Source organism: Chenopodium album, chromosome 13, assembly GCF_948465745.1.
Source record: "Chenopodium album chromosome 13, dcCheAlbu1.1, whole genome shotgun sequence".
Lineage (NCBI taxonomy): Eukaryota > Viridiplantae > Streptophyta > Magnoliopsida > Caryophyllales > Amaranthaceae > Chenopodium > Chenopodium album.
Window position 1 is genome coordinate 14604404 of NC_137846.1, and position 22055 is coordinate 14626458.

The following is a 22055-nucleotide window of genomic DNA, read 5'->3' on the forward strand; positions in this document are numbered from 1 at the left end:
CACTTAAGATAACGCGAAAGATGTATGGCTTTTAAATCAAATAAACCTAATCAATGGGCGGGTTGGGCCGAGGCATAAAAATTCTACTCATTTCTCGAGTCGAGCTTGGCTCCGGGCAAAAAATTTCATGCCTAAACCCGCTCAAAATGGAGGGGCCGTGCGGGCTTTTCGGGTCAAGTTTGAGCCGAACCAATAAAATGAACTAAAATAGCATAAACATGCACTCCCAAGCCCACCCAATAAAACTTTTTAAAAATCAGGTCGGGCCCGACCTTAAAATGTTGCCCAAAACTTGCCCAAATTCGGTGTGGGACGGGCTAGCCAAAAAGTGCTACCCAAAACTTGCCCAAATTAGGATCGGGACGGGCTAAACTATCTTAGATCAGCTCTAAAATTTAAAAACCAAAAAATTGATAACCACTTTAATGGATACTAGGAGAGAGTAGTTTCATGTAGAGGTGATCAACTACAACCTGCACTCGAAAATAGGCGAGTTTGAGCAATACTAAAACACAATTGTTTAGTTATAAATCCTAATCCGACACGAAGAAAGCCCAAAAAGCTAGCTTTAGCTTGACAATCCCATTACTTTTTGCGAATTTAGGCACGATATATGTTGTTAAGGTCGAACGGACCCGAATTTTCAGCGCATTTTGTGTACAATTGGTCACTCCATGCAGTCGCTTATAAAAGAACAAAGTAAACTCTGTAATACTGACTCAGTAACCTCTAAACCACTAAATAACCCCTGCTACACTAAAAAAAAAACCATGCTAACATTAAGGGCCTGTTCTCATTGACTGAACTGAGCTGAATTGAACTGAACTTATGGGAGCTAAACTGAACTGAAATGAAATGAATATTTTATGAGAGAATGAAATTAAAAGCTGAACTAAACTGGACTTATTAGATCTGAATAAAACTGAACTGAAAATAATCTAATCCAGGACCTAAAAAAAACATTTATAAATTATAACACTAACGAAGTAACCCGATGGTGGCTGGTCACACCGTATAATACTAACGGGTCGGTAGCGAGTTACTGTTATACGGTGTGATCCTTGTAACTTATTAGTCGTCTTCGTCTTGGTCATCATCATCACCCCCTCTCTCTCTCTCTCTCCAAACTTCCCACCACTATCTTTTCTTTCTTTCTCGCCGTCGCTCTGAAGAAATACTTCCTTCTTCCACAAGTCACTTCTTTCTCTCTCCTCCTCCTGGTACCTCTCTCTTTTCTTCTCAGCTCCTTTTTTTTTTTTTTTTTTTTTTTTCTTTTTTCTTCCAACTTTTATTCTTATTAATTAATTTTACTTCTGATTTTGTACTCAATTCTTGACTGATTTAATTGTGTTTACAAACTTTTGTTTTCTGTTTTATCAAATGGATCTTGTTATTATTTTTGAATTGGGATTTTTTTTATTCAATTGGGTAGATCGTATTATTTTATTTTTCTTTGATTCCTTTATTTTGTTTGGTTATTGGTTTGATTCTACTTGTATAATTTTATCATGATTTTTTCGACTTTGATTGCTTAATTCATGAGTAGTGTTTGATTGTGTAGGTAACTTTTGTAGCAAATTATTTGAAGATATTTACTTTATTATTTCTAATTATGTACTAGTTAATAGTAATTTATACGGAGTATTGTATATCTGTATTGATTGTATTATGATCTTAATGCGTATTGATTTGGATTGATATCGAATACTCGTAAGTTGATGATGCTGGAATTAAAGCTACAAGTAGTTTATAGTGAAAATTAAGGAGTAGTAGTTTTGTGTTTTTTGAATTTGATTGGGTTGAGGCTTCCCTAGATTGCTGTAGCTAGTAAAATGACATTTGAAGAATATTAAAGCCTTGTATGCTGTTGAATATTCCGTTAATTGCCGATATTTGTAGCCGCCTTGCTGTAGGCAGTTTACCCCTGTTAAGGAAATAACTAGTGAATTTATAGAAATGGGACTTTGAGTGAAGTTGTGTGACCAAATAGAGTTGCCAAGGATGTGATTTGTTGTGCGTTTTTAATTCTAGCGAGTTCATGTTTGTTCTTGAACCTTGCTATGGATTGTTGGGTTTTACTCTTACTCATAAGCCATAAATCTTGGCACCCCCCTCCACTTTTTTAAACATGAATATTCAAGGTTTTCAAGGGAGGGGTGTTTAAATCTATAGACATTGTTTCTTCTTTTATCTAATACTCTCTGTTTTTAAAAGTTCTTTTCGTTTAGACTTTATTTTTTAGTATGTGAGGCAATCACCGTCTAGACAGGACAACTTTTACAGACGAAAGGAGTAACGTACCTGCATTCATTCTCAATCACATGGTTCAAATTTGCTGGAAAAGTCTAAAGCTTTTTAGTTTTCTTTTCATGAACTTCTCTTTAAATCTTGCACATAGAGTGTTTTCCATCTATTTTTGACGTTGTTATAAGATAAATTTTCTAGTTTATTGCAGATTTCCTCTCATAGGAACCATGCTTGCCAGTTCAAACATGACATCATGGGGAGTATCTTCAGATAGCTTGGAGAGAAGTGCTGCAAATGTGCCCAACTCTAATAGTAATGTGGCACAACCATCTGGCAGCCCCCCAAGCCGAATTTCCTCCCCAGGTCCCGTCGCTATTTTGTGGGATATAGAGAACTGCCCTGTCCCTAGTGATGTCCGTCCTGAAGATGTTGCTGGGAACATCAGAATGGCATTACGGGTCCATCCTGTAATTCAAGGTGCTGTTACATTGTTTTCTGCGTATGGGGACTTTAATGCATTTCCCAGGAGAGTTAGAGAAGGGTGCCAGAGGACAGGAGTTAAACTTGTGGATGTTCCGAATGGGAGAAAAGATGCCGCTGATAAGGCTATTTTGGTTGACATGTTTCTTTTTGCCCTTGACAATTCCCCACCTTCTTCCATCATGCTGATCTCGGGGGATGTGGACTTTGCTCCTGCTCTGCACATTCTTGGTCAGCGTGGTTATACTGTGATCCTTGTTATTCCTTCAGGAGTGGGTGTTTCATCTGCCTTGTGTAATGCTGGTAGGTTTGTCTGGGATTGGCCTAGTGTTGCACGTGGAGAGGGTTATGTGCCTCCGAATTTGGACCCTCGTGGGGGATATGATAATGCTGGGTTTTTGACAGGTTTCCATATTAGTGAGAATATTGATGGAAATGACGAGGAAGCAATTGTCTATCGAGGACTTTCACAAAGCTATTACAACTCAAGGGATTTTACAATAGTTTCTCAGTCTTTATCTGAGTATAACACTTGCACTTCAGCTGGTTTGCCTGCCTTTACCACGTCACTAAGAGCCAATTCTCTGTCTTCTGGTTTGAATGATGTTTCAGGCCCTACAACAGGTTCTATTGCTGTAATTGACCAAAATAGTTCAAATCGTTGGGTACAAGTACAACCTGGCGATGTAAACACTTTGAAGGCACAATTAGTAAAACTGCTTGAATTTTCTGGTGGATGTATACCCCTGGTTCGTATTCCTGCAGAATACCAAAAGGTGTTTGGTCGGCCTCTTTACATTGCAGAGTATGGAGCTTGCAAGCTTGTGAATCTCCTCAAGAAAATGTCAGATGTGATTACTGTAGAGGGGAAGGGTCAGAAGAAGTTTGTGTACCTTCAGAGTGCGAGGGCAGGCCTTTGTGCTCCTTCACTTGCACCAAAGAGTAATAAGAAAGGGAAAGAAGTTCAGGAAGAGAATATGGAAGCTAATGCTATTTGTGGCTCATCTGATGAGTTCTCTGACGATGAAAGAGTGGTTGTAGAAGACCAAGAGCGAACATGTGCTGCAGACAATTCAACTTTGAGTTCAGCAGCGCTATTTGCACTAGAAGACCAGAACTTGTTACAGTTTAAGCATGAGCTGGAGGAGATATTAGTGAGTTATTCATGCGGGATATTTTTGAGTTATTTTGAAAATATATACCAGCAAAGGTACAAGAAGCCTTTAGACTGCCGAAAGTTTGGGGTAAATGAGCTGGAGGAATTGTTCGAGAAGCTGACAGATGTTGTGCTTTTGCATGAGGATCCAGTGACTAAAAAGAAATTCCTGGCTCCTGCTTTTGGTTAAAGGCTTTTAGCAGCCTTGAGTTTAGTTTGCACCTTGGATAAGAGAATCTGTGCCTGTGCTTTGATGCGGGTCATCCATGTGCCTTTTGAATTTGGGAAGAAATTGGTTTCACATGTTAATTTTATTCTGCATGTGCCCTACATGTTGCAAAGGTTACGACGGGGTTTTTTTTAGTTCAGAGTAACTGGTCAACATGTTGATAAGTGGATTGAAATAAGCTTGTGTATATTGTTGTGGCATTCTAGTGGCAAATTTTACTTATGATCTATTAAGCGATGAAGGTGGTTGACTGTGATGCAAAACATGTTGAAACCATAAGGGAACAAAAATGTATTGACGCCTTGACGGCGCACTTTTCTTTTATCATATCTTATAGCTGTGTCTTCGAAAGTGCATTTATCATTCTAAATGATTCAGATTGGCACTTAAATCCCGCAAAAGTGTTAGGTAGGCTATCTTAATCTTTTTTGCTATTTCCTTCCCATTTTTTGCCATTCCGTTGTAGTTCTTTGTTTGTAACTTATACAATTAAGACTCTATGGACAGGTGGCACTTTATCGTGGAACCTGCGGTGTTCATGCCTTCCACTTTGATTGTTAGGCTACATCCTTTCCATCAAGTAATTGTGAACTTTCAGGTTAGGAGTTTTTTTTTTTTCCCTCCCTTTCTTTCTTTCTCTTGGTCTCCTTAGACATATATGTGATGTATCTGTTGATCCTTTTGCTTTATTTTTTTGCCTGCTTGTTTGCCAGTGGACATCTCCATTTTATTCTTTGTTAATGATTGGATATTGAGTTTGTAATCCTTTGATAATGCATTCTGCATAGTATAGAACTATAGAAGCGTATATTAGGCCCCAGGCTGTCAGGTTAGGATATTTGTTGATAATGCCAAAATTATTGGCATTTATGATATACTTATAAATTTGAGTCATTTACGTCTGCCTCCTTTGTGTATGTATGAGATTGTGACGGCAGAGTGGGTCATTTTAATGTGGATAAGTGTTCAAAAATTAGGATGTTACATTTTGCAAATATGTTTTTCTTGTAGATATACATCTTTTTGTGGTGTTCATTGCTTATCAAGAAGTTTTCTGTATTTGGTAGGTGTATTACTGATTCTCAAATGTGGTTGGATTAAAGCACATTCTCTCTTGTTGTCAATTTGCACTCATCTGCTTTGGATTAAAGGCCAACTAAAATTAGCCTTTCTGCGTCCTTTCTCTCTGAGATCTGTGTACTCCACTTCTCCCCAAGGCCTATACCTTTACCTTGCCAGGCCGGTATCCTCTTAAATAGGGTATGATGCATGAGCTCTCCACTTTGTCTTGCCCCTACTCATTTCGACCTGACTTGGCCCATTATAGTCATGTGAATATGAAAAGTGCAACTAGCACCTCCTAATCTATGTACCTGTAAGTGGATAATATAGATCTTCTGGTAGATTAAGTCATAAAAGTTCCCTTTTCTATCTAAAATTTACGTCTTATAACTTAGGCCCCGTAAGGGAGCCACTAATCCCTAGCAAAGTGTGAGGCTTCAAGGCTTTTGATCCTTGCATTGAGGCAACATTGGTTTATATTCTTGTAGCCCGCCTTCGATCATAGAGGGGCTATATTTAGATTGAGCTTTTTGACGAAGAAATATAAAGAAGTAGAAGGTGCTAGAAATGTGAAGAATGACAATATTTTAAAATGTAAAATTTATTGTGTGGGACTAAAGTAAAAAAATTAGGGCTTAGTATTATGTTTTAGGAAAATTTGTTATCATTAATCCCAACTTTGGGTCATTTACTTTCATTAATCCTAACTTTCCATTATTATTGAATAATTCCAACTTTGGGGGGCATTTACTTCTATCAGGTCATGACCGGTCAATAAAAGTCAATGACTTGTTGTTAGAGGTAACTTGACACGTGTCAAAGCCCTGATTGGTCCAAAAAATAAAAAAAATTTAAAAATTACAAAAATTGAAAAAATTGAAAAAATTTAAAAAAAAACAAAAACTTCATCCTCTCCTCACGTTCACCGGGCCACCCTAACCCACCACCCTCACCGCCCAGTCTCATAGTCTCATCCCCTCCCTCGTTGGCCCACCGTCCCACCCCCACCTCTAGCATCGCCCCCTCCACCCAGCCCTAGGAGCCAATCCTTGCGTTGCGAAAAACCACCCCGACTCCCTCCCCCACTCACGAAAACCACCAAACGCCCCTTCCCCACCATGCCGTTAGGGTTTTCGATGGTTTTCGTGAGTGGGGGAGGGAGATTGGTGGTTTTGGTGAGTGGGGGAGGGAGATCGGTGTTTTCGTGAGTGAGGAAGGGGAAATGGAGTTGCGGTGCTTTGGGGGTCGTTTTCGGTGACGAGGGGTGAAAATGGTGGCTTTGGGGGTTGTTTTCAGCGACCGGGGGGGGGGGGCTGCTAGTGGTTTTGGGGGGAAGGGAGTGAGGTTGCGGTGGTTTTTAGTGGGGTTGGGGAGAGAGATGGTGGTTTTCGGTGGTGCTAGGGAAGGAGGTGGTGGGGCTGTGGTGGGATGAAGGTGGATGGGTTTGGTTTTTTAATTTTTTTTGGTTTTTTTTTTTCTTTTAAAAAAAATTAACTAATGAAATTGCGACATGTGGCGTGTAAGAAAGAAAAATAAAAAAGTTACCTTTTAAACAGGTCACCGGTCAATGTCCTGATAAAAGAAAATACTCCCCAAAGTTGGGATTATTCAAAAATAATCGATAGTTGGGATTAATGAAAGTAAATGGCCCAAAGTTAGAATTAATAATAACAAATTTTCCTATGTTTTATTCTTTTTCAATTTGTATGGAAAATTTGTCAGAAAGAAGAAAGGCTCTTTTTTTTCTGAAAAAAAATGTGGCACTTCAAGATAGTAAACCCTTTTTTGTTGCCCATAACCTTAGTCTAGCTGATTCCAGCCGTTCAATGTCACTTTTCGGCATTGACTATTGTGCTTAATCAAAGGCCTTGATTTTCTCCCTTGGTCCTTCCCAACTGTGACGCTTGGACTCGGCCCACCACCCCTCTGTACAATACGACGTGACCTGGGTACAGATACAGGGGTCGGACCCTTGGGAAAGAGAAAGTGGACTCGTCAGTCATGAATTCTAGTTCTAAAATAGAAGGGCGGATTCACCAAAACCTTAGGGGTTTTTGATCAGAAGACAATGGTGAGCAGACCGATACTAAGAAGTTGCCGATTTTCTTATCAAACAACTTCTTCGGCATTTTCAGCTGTTCAATTTTTTTTTTTTTTTTTTTTTTTTAATTTTTTTTTTTTATTTAACGTGGGTTGGGGGTAGGTAGGGTAAATAGTCGATATGTGGGTGGGGTAAGTTTGTGGACTCACATGATTTTCTTTACTATTTTTTTAATCTTTATTTAAAATCTGAACAATGAATATTTTTTTTTATTGACTTTTCCTACATACCTTAAACTTCTTTTTTTTTTTTTTTTTTTTTTTTTTTTTTTAAAAAATTTTAAAATTGTCATGTCCCTGAGTCCAAAGTTTGGACTCTTTAAAAATGTATCCACGGATTCTTGATTTTATTATTTTCCGAGTGTGACACTTGGATCTACATTGACTCCAACACCCGTAGTCGAGTTTGAGCAACCTAGCTTCTTGACCACCATCTCCACCATTGCACAACCATTCCACTACTATTCCTTTACCATCCTCCTCAACATCATGCATAAAATCAAATTTTGATATTTAAACCAAGTTTAATTTTAAAATATACTACCTCCGTTTTTTTTAGTTGACACGTTTTGACTTTAAGCACTATTCACATACCTTCCTTTGACCATTTTTTGTGCTTTATACGTAATGAAAAATGTAGTCATGTGGGATCTTGTTAAATTCGTCACGTTATATACTTTCAAAATATCAACTTTTCATAATTTTTTCTTATCGATAATTATAGATGTTAATGATTGAATAAGTGTATTGACAATCGTGCTTAAAGAAACGTGTCAACTAAAAAAAAAAACGGAGGAAGTATTGTATAGTGCAAAAAGAGAGAGAGTGTGGTGTCGCGGGTTTGTGTGGGGCTATAGTGGGTGTTGGGCAGGGTGCCAGGAGGAGAGAGAATGAGTAAGATAGCGAGAGGGCAAAAGAGGAATAAAAAAACCCAACAAGAAAACAGCCAAAGAAAACGTGAAATTGTCGGTGAAAATAATAAAAAAAAAAAAAGGTTTTAGAAATGAGGAAGAGAGCGAGAGAGCAATAGGGCTAGTGGTTAGAACATGGCGGTCACCCGCTATCGGTGCACAAATTGTCGGCAATTTCGCCTGTTATAACAGTTCGGTTATTGGTGTCTAATTTTCGACGGTTTTTTACCGCCACAAGCCTTTGGAAAACATCGATAGCCACAACTAGTGCCAAACGATAAACCCCTCACTGACGGCTATAAGTCGTTGGAGAATTTTAACCGTCTACAGAAACCGTCAATATAAAACCACCCACCAACGATCTTTGTCCGTTGGTATACCCACCCCCACCCCCCCCCCCCCCCCCAAAAAAAAAAAAAAAAAAACTGACCCCCACCCACTACCCCAACCCTCACACAGTCACACCCCAAACCGTCATCTGCCTCACTAACGCCCCCTAACCTACCACCATCGTCCACCACCACCAAAAAAAAAAAGATAAAAACCCTAAAAGCACGTATCCCACCACTGTCATCCACCCAATGCAAAAAATGAAATAATAAACCCCTAGAAAAACCACTAAAACCACCCTATATACTAACAAAAAAAAATTGATTTGTCACCATAAAACAACCAATTAAACCAACTAAAGGGTAAAAAAACTCGAAAGTCATAAAAAATATGAATAAAACAAAAAACAACACACCTTTGATATTTCATCAACTCTAGGTTTATATTGTGAGATTCAACCATGAAAACTTTAAATCTGGAGTTTGAGTTTTCATGTTCGAATTACACCATGAAAACCTTTGTTCGCTTGTTTTTTTTTTTTTTAAACCATTTTGGGTTGAACCTTTTTTTTTTTTCACCATTTTGAGTTAAAAAAAAAAAAAGAAATACTAATCAATAAGTTAAAAAGATTTCTGAAATGTACCTTTTCCCTTTTAAATTTCATTCCCACTTGTCCAGATCCCTTGTCTGAAATTCTGACTACTTCTTAAAGGTGTTCATTTTTCTAACCTGTTAGACTCTTGAATCGATTCCTGAGCTGGATACCCTTATGCCATATCTGAGCCTAGGTATCACCGTATCAGTGTACAGGCATTACGGCAGTGTACTTGTGTCTTTTCTCTTGTTGATAAATTTTTCTTTATCTTCCCTGAAGCAAGCAGGCATTACTTCTGCAGTGCTGGATTTGTTCCGTCTCTTTTTGAAACATACGAAGTATTTGTTACTTTTTGCATGTAGTTTCACTTGGTGGCTACAAATAGTGACCCCCCAAAATGGAATCAAGCACATCTGAAAAGTTGTATCTGGTTTGCCTGTGTCAAAACTTTTAGTTTCCTTGTGATGCTTCATGAATCATGCTAATAGTGAATGCACTCGAATTTATTGATCTTGAGGTGATGATTGTTGGCGATTCATATCAGGGATTTTCTCATTCAGAAGCTGGCATTTAGATAATGGGCATAGGCATATTGAGTATATTACTGTCGAATTTACTGATCTTGTGATACTTTGCTTTCGAAACTTGAATGACTTGGCTGATCTGTTAACTAGTTTGTCTTATATCTTATAGTGAATGGATTGAACTTCAGAAATATAGCTGAACTTCTGAGTTTATATCTTCAAAAATCTTAGACTTGGATGACTTGCAAGTTGCAAGAGAAGTTATAGTTTTCATAATTTTGTAGGCTACTTTACTCAAATCCTTCATTTCACCTCAAGTAACCGTGACCAAAAACATGATTTTCTCTCTTTTTTTTTTTCTTTTCCTTATATAATATAAAGTAGCCAAACCTGAGGGTTGGACATGTTATCCTGTCTGACACTATTACCTAGCATAGGTTATATAGGTCAAGCCTTTGAATTGCTTGCTCTGCATGACACATGTAATCTTTCCTCAAGCATAGTTTAGGCTTTTAATTGGCGAAGATTGCTGCAAATCCTTAATGCTTAGAAGCAGCATCCAGATAATTAGAACTTTTGAGTATACTTATTTCAAGTTCTCAATCTCAGCTTTTAATTCTCAAATAATGTCCCAAAGAGGGAACATATGCATGGCTTAATTCCTTTGAATACGCATTCGTAAATTGCTATCAGTAAGTCAATGCTTCCTATGAAAATTAAGAAACTTATAAATACCTGAATACCTTTTCAAGATTCTGAAACATATAGAAGTGTAAAAACAATTTGATGTCCTTTTTCATGGAGTGACTCGTAGGAAAATTTTGAGAATCAATATGCAATTTTTATTCTGCCATTGAAATTAACAGGATTAATTGTTCCTTTGACAGTTATGTTTAATCTTGCCTGCCTTTGTCCTTTGCCTCAGCTCTTTGACTGACTTTGATTCAATTTGATGGAATCTGCAGGTGCCACAACTGTTGTTTCAAATTCATTTCAGTGTTCGTTTTTCTGCTTTATCCGTCTAAACTGCCGGAGAGGAGAGTCCTTGATAGACCTTGTCTGGCGATTGGTGCATAACCCTTTTTATTCTCTGTATCTGTTGCTGGGTTTCTGGAACATGGTAGTCTGATTTGGTTGGTGCATAAGCACCATGAAACTACAGATTTGAGAATCTTCATGATGCATGATTGTGGAAATTGACAAATATGATTCTGTAGCAACTCGATATTTGTTGTTGAACTACTTTCACGGTGCCTAATTAGAAATCCTTGGCACTAAGTTTATTTATATGAGACGAAGTTATTTCCTTCGTCTGTATTTAGTTGCAAGTTTGCAACACTTCTATTTTTTTTTTTTTTTTTTTTTTTTTTGACGAGTGCAACACTTCTATTTCGGCCCTTTACTCTCCTTTTTTTTTTTTTTTTTTTTTTTTTTTTTTTCGGGAGAGCGGGTGGGGACTAGGCTCTTTTTCTGGCCTTCTACACTAAACTGGATTACTGATACACAAATACGTAGTATGAAGGTAAAGTGTACCAAACAGTCACGTAGTATCTTCTTAGGGCTTTTTAAGGTATATAGTCAAAATATTAACGTCTTATTATTTTTATTTACTGATAATTTAATATATTACGATTAAAGTTATACATTGGTAGGCGAAGAGAAGCACTGTAACTAATAAAAACAAACATATGTAATAAAGGTTATGGACTTGTGGTGTTAACTTGCTTTTTATGGAAGCGATTTATTTCCTCTCTCCCTATTCTTTTGCCTCATTTGACTTTTCACGCTCTCTAAAATACATAATGCATATAACTCCATTTTTATATAAGTAAATTTTTTTTAAAAAACTTGATATTAATAAAATATAGGGAAATTCTCAATGGTAACCCCTAACTTGTGTAACACTGAAATGGTAACCCTCTTTATTTTTTATTATACAAAATGACCTCAATTAAAAATTCATTCTCACAAGTAATCTTATTTTAATAAATAGGTTAGTTAAAATTAACTATGGTTATTATTATTATTTTTTTTAATGAAATACTAATATTAAAAATAAAATAAATAAATAAATAAAAACCACCGGTCCACCACCAACCAACCCAGCCAACACCTTAACAACTTCCACCCTCACCTTCATCCAGCCACCACCAGACCTGACCCTAATCCAAACCCTGACAACCGCACGCCCCGAACCCTTCGACCTTGACCATCGTGCGCCTAGAACCCTCCGACTTTAACCACCGCGCGCCCAGAACCCCTGACCTCGATTACCACTCCGTTTCAGGTGAGGTGGTAGGGGATGGGTTACGGGATTCAGGTGAGGTGGTGGGAGATGGGTTACGACATTCAGGCAAGGGGTGAGGGATGGGTTACGGGTTTCAGGCGAGGGGGTTGGAGATGGGTTATGGGTTTTAGGCAACTAGGCGATGGGGTTGGGGATGTGAGTTTCAGGCGGCGCTCGAGGTGGAAGAAAGGGTAGGGGCTGGGAGAAAGAGTCGAGGTAGGGGCTAGGGGTCGGTTTAGGGTCGTTGGCGGTTGGGGGTTGGTTGCCGGCGGGGAATCTGTACCGAACGCCGGCAGTGAAGGGGGAGGGGGAATGGATGGGCTGACTGGTGGAGGTGGTGTTGTGGGTGGCTGGTTGGTGGTTATTATTTTTTTAAAGGTTTTTTTTTTTTTTTTGAATCAACCTTAACTATGGTTAATTTTAATTAAATAATTAATGAAATAAGGTTATAATTGGGATAAATTTTTTAATTGAGGTCATTTTGTGAAATAAAAAAAAAAGGAAGTCACCATTTCAGTGTTACACAAATTGGGGGTTACCATTGAGAATTTCCCTAAAATATACGATAAGACGAATTCAAACAATCAAATATTTAAAATTTGACCCAGTTATTTAGAATGAGCAAAAAATATAGGGATAGTGGGAAATGTTTCAAAATTGGTCATGAGGCCTCTCCTTTCCGCTCAAAAAAAAAAAAAAAAAAGTGAAAAATTGTTTAACTCAACCAATAGTATCCATCAATTGTTTTTTATGCATGAAATTACTCACTGTATTAAATTATGTATAATAGTATCTAACAATTAAGTAGTACAAACAAAAATTTGATTCGGCTTCGAAAAAATAAAAAATTGATTATATGACTCCGTTTATTTTGATGTAAAACGTGTTTTAAGAATTTTTTATTTTTTTAATTATTTTATTTTTTTGTCCATTCTCTATTGTTTGGTTTAGTAAGGATGTGAACTATTTTTCCAAATGTGGAAAATAATTTGTCTTTGAAAAGAAGGTATGCTACGTTTTCCTTCCTACTCCTTAGTCCTTACATCCCTAAACTCTTCAAGATTTGGTGTTGTTTCTTTGTCTTCGTTGTGAGGGGTTGTTTAATTGTGGTTATTCCTCTTTGTCGATGAGAGGCTTCTTGTATACAAACTCTAGAAATTACTTATCTTTCTCGATTCCATTTGCTGTAATCCTTAGCGGTTATCACTCTACTTTAAATCATCTGATAACCATTGATTTTCTATTGATGAGCTTCTTTATGTTGTAATTTAATTTAGTTTATTCAGTATTTTTTTTATTTCCTTTGTGTTTTTATTATCTATGGTTTTTATTTTTGGTTATCTAGAGATAGGGGGACCATTATGCTTAAATGCCTTTCTAACAAAAAAAATAGTACAAATAGTACAAATGAAATTCAGGTCCTTGTGACCTCAACTTAGTAGAGGAGTAGAGAGAAAACAATTTCATAGGGAGAGCAAAGAAAAACAAGAAAAACCTAAAAATTGCGACTTGAATTTCTCTAATACCAAGTTCAGGCAAGGGTTTTGGGAGCATGAATTTGCCGATTATTTGTTGTCGTTTCCGAAATTTCCTAGAGTAACCGATTCCAACTGAAGGAAGTTTCCGTGTACTTGTTTTGTTTTTTTTTTAACTAAATTTTTCTTCATAATTTTTTTAGTATCACTAAATGCCTATATCTTCCAATTTATTTTTTCAAATTTCGTGTATTTGGTGTTTGTTTTTTTTTTCTTTTTTTTTTTATACAAAAAAGGTTTTGTCGTGTATTTGGATAATTAGGGTTATTTGTCCAATTTTGCTGTTGGTTTGTTGAGGTTTGAACAGGTTTTTTAATTTTGTGATTGGTGAATTATGTGTTCGTGAAATTGTAAATCTGTAATTGTTCTTAGTAATTGTCATGGGAATTGGGGTTTTAGGGGGGGGGGGGGGGGTGTCCAATTATCTGTTAATTTATTAGTGTAAAATTATGGGGAATGTTATTGATGATGTATTCACTACTAAAATTAAGGTTTTTGTGACCGTAGCAAATGATTGCCAAATATAGCAACGATTGCGACTGCCAACGGTCGTAACGAGGTGGTCGTTATTCATTTGGTCACAAAAATTCATAATCACGACTGATTGATGGTGGCAATAAATTTGCGTTCGTTTCCTTGATTTCAACAACCGGTGCTAAAAGCGGTTTCAAATATGGACTTTTTCAACGGATATAGGTGATCGCTAAAAGCTAAAAAAAAAAAAAACTACAAGCAACTAAACCTAGCAAATTTTTTCAAAAAAAAAAAACCTTAGCAGAAATCCACCATATGCGAAAGCCAGCATAAATCAAACAAAAAATCGACCAAAATCAAATCAAAAATCAAACAAACCCAAAAACAAACCACAAAACAAAGGAAAAATGGAAATTTAAAATCCAATCTTTTCACGTTCTTCTCTAAAGAGATCCAATTTTCATTTAATCCCACAAAAATCCAAACTTTATACCCCACCTTCTCCAACAGATCCGTTTGACCTTTAACCTATTAAATAGGTTAAAAAGTTTTTTTTTAATTCTCTCAATTTCCCTTCTCACTCCTCCTCTTTCTCTCTCCTCTCTCCTAAAAAACGGAAACAACCCACCAATTCCACCACCAAAGAACAAGAAGTTGTTTTTTACACAGAATGAGTAAACCGAATCTTTCGTCCTCTTTAGGAGGGACCAAAGTACATCAAGAAAGAAAGAAAAATTTTGACTCAAAACCTCGACTCTGACTAGGAACCAATTTGAACTACGATTAAGATCAAGTCTTACCGAAATCGGATTTCTTTAACCACAAAAACGGAAACAACCACAACAACCCACCACAAAACGGAAACAACCACAACAACCCACCACAAAACAGAAACAACCCACCACCTATCGCCCCGAAACTCACGGCGTCACCCTCCTGCCATTCCGATACCCTACCTCGATCCCAAAATACACCTCAAGTGATTTTGGCGGTTCCCCGTGATGGCTGCGTTTACGTGTTGGCGAGCCAGGCAGTGGACTGTCGTTTTGGCGGTTAATGGACGGAGGAAGGGCGAGGAAGGTAGCGGGTTTGGAGAATAGTGTCGGATGAGGAATTCGCCGGTACCGGCACAACTTCGGCTTGACGGGACCGTGAAGTTTAGTTGTGTGGGGATGGACGATAAGGTGTTGATTCAAGTGATGGGGTTGCTGGTGGCCGGTGGGCGGTGGGGATGGGGTGGTCTGGTCAGGGAAGGAGGGTGGGTTTTTTTTTTTTTTTTTTTTAATTTTTTCTTATAATTATTTTTGTTTTTTAATATTTAAAAAATAAGGAAATTTTGACTTTTACCACCAAAAAATTGTTTTCTACCACCAAAACTTCTACAACTTTTATTTTACCACCAAATAAAAAATTAAAAATTGTTTTTTACCACCTATCGTCAAAAACCTAACGGAATTTTTAAAATTCTTCGATTTTTGTGTCAAACACATGCTCTTTAGAGGTTTTGTGGGGCATTTTGGTCCTATGGATCCAATTTGAAGTCAGAATTGACAAAAAATGATTGAAAATGTCTCATTTTGCGTGTTTAAAAATACCTCAATTTGCGTGAACACGCAAAATGAGACATTTCCAATCATTTTTTGTCAATTCTGACCTCAAATTGGTCCCATAGAACCAAAATGGCCCTCTAAACCTATGAAAAGCATGTTTTGCGCACAAAATTCGAAGAAATTTTTTTCAAACCGTTAGATTTAACGGTTTTCTTGACGTTAGGTGGTAAAAAACAATTTTTAGAACTTTTTTCGGTGGTAAAATAAAAGTTTTAGAAGTTTTGGTGGTAAAAAACAATTTTTTGATTTTTTTTGGTGGTAAAAGTCAAAATTTCCAAAAAATAATTGACCTATTAATAACAGACACGTGGCATATAACTTACAAAACTGGTCATCAACATGTAATGGATCTGTTGGAGAAGATGGGGTATAAAGGTTGGATTTTTATGAGATTAATGGAAGGTTGGATTTTTATGGGACGAACGCACAAAGGTTGGATTTTTAGTTTTCATTTTTCCCAAAACAAATTGAAAATCAAACCGAAACCAAATCACAAAACAATCCAAAAATCAAACGAAAAACAAGCCACAAAAATCAAAAACCTGAATCAAAATTAACAAAAATCAAACCAAAATTGAAATCGAAAATCAAACAAAAAACAAATCACAAAACTAACAAAAAACCAAACCAAAAACAAGCCACAAAAATCAAACCCGAAATAATCAAAATTAACAAAAATCAAACCCAAATTCAAACTGAAAATCAAACGCAAAATTAACAAAAAAACAAAACAAAAATCAAACCCAAAATTAACAAAACATCAAAACAAATATCAAAACCCAAATAAAATGAACACATATCAAACAAAAAAAACATTATAAACATGAAAACATACCTCGAACTCCGAATTGACATAGAATTTCATCTTGAATTTGGTTTAATAAGGCTAAATTCGACCATGAAAAGTCTAGATCTAGAGTTTTCATGGTCGAATTTGACCTTAAAAACCAATAACTTGTTTAACACCGTCATCTAAGCATCGAACCAAGAAAAATAGGGACCGTGAGGGAGAAGTCGCCGGACTCGTCAACACCACCGACGTTGCCAGAAATTTCCAAGAGAAGAGGAAAGAAACTAGATTGTTAAAACCACCCAAGTGTTGCCCGAAGTTTCCGAGAGAAGGGGAAAGAGAAGGAAAAAGAAAAGAGAAAGAGAAGAGGAAAGAGAAACAGAAGAGAAGAGAAGAGAAAAGAGAAGGAGAAGAGAAAAGGGTGGAAATGCGAAGGAGAAGAGAAAGAGTGAAAAAAGAGAGGTGATGGATGGAGTGGCGCCTAAGAGAATTAGGGTTAAGGACTGATTTGGGCAACCCTTTTATACCTTTTTTTTTAAAAAAAAAAACACTTTTGCGACCGCTAAACGCAATAAAATTAATTTTTTTTAAGAATTATTTTACACTTCTATTTTATTTTTTAAAAAAATGTTTAAATACCTTAGCGACCGTTTAGTAACCCAAAAACAGTCGCAAATATGTGAACGTTTTCAAAGCGGTTGCAATTATGTGACCGCGTAAAAATCAATTGCGGATTTCATATTTTGGTGAAATTCGTAGAAAAATGGTCGCAATTTGTTCGAATTTTAGTAGTGATTAGCCACATACTATTTAGGTGTGGATTAGAATTTTGATATCATTTAGTTATGAAATTGGTATTACGCTGATACCAGCTTATGGCTTGTTGGTATTGATATGATACAATTATATTTAACTTTGTCAGTGGATGTTTATTTTTTTTTGGTGAGAGTGATATTTGTGTAAATCTAAACATGTTTGAACTTAGTATGAACTTGTTTGAGTTGATGTGTTGTGTCCATTAAATTGGGAAATCATGTGGTGGCTGGATTTGTGTGTAAATTGCTCTAGTGTGTATGTAAATTGGTGATTTAAATTAATGAATTTTTTTTTTTATTTTTTTTTATTTTTTTTTATGGTTCTAATGTGTTTAGTCACGGTGTCCGAGCAATTCAATGACTCCTCAGTAGGCTGCAGAAGTAATTGGAGAGGGGAGGGGTGAGTGATTTGTAATTAAATAAAGTATGTTACAGGGATAATATGTTTGAGAGTAATTTTTTTGTAAGATTATACAATTCATGAGTTTTGTTCTCTAATCATTTAATTATATAGGGTTCTGTTGAGTTTTGTATGTAATAAGTGAATGTATATATTGAATCTTTTTGCATTGTACCACTTGCAATCTAGCCTAAAAAAATCATGTGACATGTTCTTGCTGCTTCATCTAGCAAACATATCAACAATAAAAGAAAATGAAAGCTGTGGTTGTTGAGGATGATGAGGATGATGAAGATTATAACTTTGACGGAATGATTAGCGGGTTAGATTCTGATGATGCTGACTATGTGTTGGAAGAAGAACCCTATGCTGAAGATCACTATGCTGAAGATGATTTAAATCTTGCTAGCTATGAGGAGGAGTCAGAGTATGTAGTTACTCATACTGATAAGAAGTGTAAAGTTGTTCTGCCGCCAAAACCCCTGAACAGACCTCCTCAAAAACAACATAGGACTGTGAGAAGGGTAAAGCGGCCAGTAGTAGTTGAACAAGAAGGGGTATAATAACAGAGAATTTCAAATTGGATGTTAAATGAGTTTTTGGATTTTAAATGGTAGATGATAATAAATATGTGTTTGATTCTAGGTTGTTATTGAAGAACCGGGCCTATCGTTGGGGAAGAAGGTAAAAAAGAAAGGTGTGGTAGTTGCGACTCAGTTGAGGAATTGAGACCGGAAGGTAAATATTTAATAGTATTTCAACATGTCCCATTTATTTGGTTGTTGTATATTTGTCGATTAATGGTTCTTTGCATTTTATTTTGTCATTACCCAACGAATTTCAACTGTCGTGTACTCGTGTTGGTGCTTTTGTTGATGTTATTAAGGTGTTGATGACAGATGATAAAAAAATTAAATTGTTGGAGAAAAGTGGTTTTGGAGGGTTGTTGACGCTGAAAGTAACGAAGTTGGATCGTAGGTTTTGTTACTGGCTTATATCTAGGGTTAATCCTGAGAAGAAGATGTTTATTGGAGGAGATGGCAGGGACTTACCTTTATGCCCTAAACAATGGGTGCTTATTTGGTCTTCCTCACGGTCCAAACCTTGTGCCAATTAGAGTTCAGAATGATGGTATGAAAGAGAGAGTTGATCGTATTATTGCTGATTATGGGGTGGTAACTTCAAAAGACGTCTGTCATATTGTGATACAGAAGGTAGTTGACGAGTTGGCTTTGATGCTAATTGAAATAGATTTTGAGCAGGACCAGTTTATGAAAGCATTTCTAATAGTGGTGTTGGGACTACTGTTATGTCCAACTATGAATGGTCAGAGCAAGGCAACTGCCTTATTGCTACTGTTTCGCTTGGGCTGCTGTAAGTGATTTTGATTGGTGTTCATGTGCATACAGTTGGTTGATGAACCATGTGCATGCGAGACTTTAGCAAGAAGCATGAGAACAAAGGGTATGTACATGGTGGCGGTGGATGCGTTCTATTCCTTAAACTTATTCCTTACTGTTATATTATTCAAACATTTATGCTTATGTTGGTTGTGTTTGGATATGCAGATTTTTTACTTGGATCACATTACATTGCCTTCTTTGAGATAGGGAGCATACGCCAAGAATAGAGGTGTAATTTGTTTGTGATGCTACTCAAGCTAATTTTCCCCCATCATTAGACTGTGGGAAACTGAAAGTAAATGTGTAATTTGTTTGTTATAATTTATTTAACTCAATGTTGAATTTTATGTAACTCATTAGACTGAGAAGAAAACTGATTATGTAACTCAATGTTGAATTTTATGAGCTAGGTTGTGGAAATGATGAAGCCTCTGTTTGACAATATAGAGAAGATGGTGAATGCTGGCATCAATAGGCCAATTTTGAGGAATGCGCTAAAGGAAAGGTCCCCTATTCCCAATGCTTCTACTTCTTCTGGCTCTGACTCAATCTAGGAGCGCAAGTTGGAGCCACCAAATGTGAAGAGGACTTCACTGGATGAAACTTTCAAAAAGTTAGATGACGTTGATGTTGGGAATACACAATTCACGGTTAATTCATGAAGTCACCTCTAAGGTGTGCTCTGAATTTTGTCACGTTCATCATCCGGTCCGGAGCACCCCAAATAGGGAACATTGCACCTGAGTTAAGTAAAAAGGACGTGAACAAGGAAGGTACATATTGTGAATCAGTGCAAGAAGAGGGTGACAAGTCTATTAAGGTAGTGTGCAATGTTCTTTCGGCAGTCCATATGGAAGCCTCTGGTGACAAGGGGGAAGGTGTGAATGGCCATGAAGGCGAAGTAAACAAGGACAGTGGGGAAATAGGCAAAGGAAGCCTTGGGATATTGCATGAACATGAAGCTTCACAGGTGCATGAACATGAACCCGAGGCTTCACTGATTTCAGAGGAAGCTGAAGATGGAGATAAAAATTAGGAAAATAGAGTCGGTAAGCAATCCTCAAAGCCGTCTTCGATGGTGATTTTTGGAGACTAGGTTAGAAATCGCAGGTCTCGGGTGCTTAAGCCAGCTGATACAAAACTCATAAATTGGATTAGACTGTGGTGTGTCGCACGTTGAAGGTGAGTGCATACGGTCCCTTTTTTTGTTATTTATTGACGTTCTAGATTTATGAAGTAGCAACATAACATGGTTTTTGTTAATAATTAAGATATGATTGAGTTTATTTAACTTGTTAATATTCATGAATAATTTTTTTAGATTTAAATGTGTGTCCTAAAAAGAGTGGTGAAACTGTCAGGATCCAAGAGTTATGACACCGGAGCGTGCGGCACGCTCTTGTCTTTTGGCGACAAGGACGTAAGCCTAGGACAGGAGAGGTTCATGAGCACACAGCAACACGAACCAAAGGGTATCTTAAGGAAGCACTCGTCAACAACGGGTGCTGAGTCGGGGCTTGTGACGGACGATACTTCAAAGCGGGCACAAGCGGAACCGACGAGATAAAGGCGTCTTTTGAGGGTTTCTTAGTTTGGTGGGGGATGCTTTAAAACAAGGAAAACACAATATCTATAAAGGCTTAAAACAACACACAAGTCTTAAAGCAATAGCAACACACAAGTCTTTGGTTGTCAATTGGTTTGAATAACCTTAGTTAAGTCAAAAGGACGTGAAAAAGGAAGGTACTTATTGTGAATCAGTGAATATGCCACATACACCACCGATGGCGTGTTTGAGGCATTGGAAAAACAGCTTTAATTGTCTTCCTTATCGCCCCATCCTGATCTGTCTTGATATATACCTGTCATGGCCTTACCTCTCATGCATGACACCCAAGTCTTGAAGAACCACTTAAAGGTCTCGGCATTCTCATGTGAAACCAAAGCATACCCAGGTAGGATTGTTTGACCATGGTGATTCACCCCTACAAAGTTCAAAAAAGGTAGTTCATATTGGTTTGTCACGTACGTTAAATCGAAACAAACAACATCCCGAAAATTTTGATACGCCTCCCTACTCCGAGCATCAACCCACATGATGTCTTTTAATCTCTCCTTTTCATCAAGCCGGTACATGTGTAAAAAAATTTAATTATCAAAATACTCCAACATATAGCCGAGGTATCACCATTTTTTAACTTCAACCTCCTCTTTTTATTCACCTAATCATGTAGTGAATATATTTTTTCGTGAATCCCACATTCTTAACACCATTTCTTTGGCTTGCCATATTGTTTAAAATCTGACCTACCGAATAGATCCATGGTCATTTTCAATCCTATGCTCCAAATGCTTTATAATATTTTCCTTTCTATACATAGCAATGTGTTTGGATAACTCAATATTGACTTTATGATTGTGCTCATTAACAACCTTCTTGATCTTCCAACCACCTTCATCATTACTTTGGCCATAAATCATAACTGGACAATTGCATTTTTTAGTCTTCTTCTTCACAAATGGTTATTCCTTCACCACAACCCTCTTCCCATTAACCCTCCTCCTATATGTTGTCTTAATATCACTCGCACTTCTAAACATAAGTGCATAATGAATTTAACGTCCCCGCATTTTTTAAGGCTGGCTTCCCACCACCTATACACACAACACCAAATCCTTCTTGCTTCCCATAACCTCAATAAAAATTATTCATGTCATGCCAAGTGCCAAACACCATTCCTACTTATGGATGAGGTAATGAAGTAGCCTCTCTACCTAACCCTGAACTCCCTGAGCCTGCACTATGTGAACCCACACTATACTCATCGTCATTAAAGTCGATACCCTCCATAGTAATGGTACCCTCCCCAGTAATGGTACATTCAGCATGAGATTCCTTATTCAAGTCAATACCCTCCCATCCATCATCATTCAAATCACTTTATGAACTTTCATCACTCTCTGAACTATTTGAGCTACAAACTACTATGTCTTCCTCCATGCCCTGGTGCATATCAAAATCATTCTGCTACCCAAAACAGAAAATAATAAAAACCTTTTCTTCTCTTATTACTAATAGTCATCATAATACAGGAACAACAACAATA

The 22055-nt window shown here is 37.1% G+C and overlaps 1 protein-coding gene across 2 annotated transcripts; it reads left to right on the forward strand.

Moving 5' to 3' along the window:
- Positions 1 to 1069: 1069 nt before the first annotated feature.
- LOC145576380 (uncharacterized) lies at positions 1070 to 10940 on the forward strand. 2 transcript variants are annotated; one of them, XM_081634151.1, is made up of 4 exons: positions 1070 to 1220; positions 2446 to 4520; positions 4620 to 4710; positions 10600 to 10940. In XM_081634151.1, exon 2 carries the CDS (start codon positions 2475 to 2477, stop codon positions 4071 to 4073), a length of 1599 nt encoding a protein of 532 aa, XP_081490277.1. In that variant the 5' UTR covers positions 1070 to 1220; positions 2446 to 2474; the 3' UTR covers positions 4074 to 4520; positions 4620 to 4710; positions 10600 to 10940. The 2 variants fall into 2 exon arrangements, with proteins under 2 accessions (XP_081490277.1, XP_081490276.1); XM_081634150.1 differs by having other exon boundaries at positions 2456 to 4520.
- The last annotated feature ends 11115 nt before the right edge of the window (positions 10941 to 22055 follow it).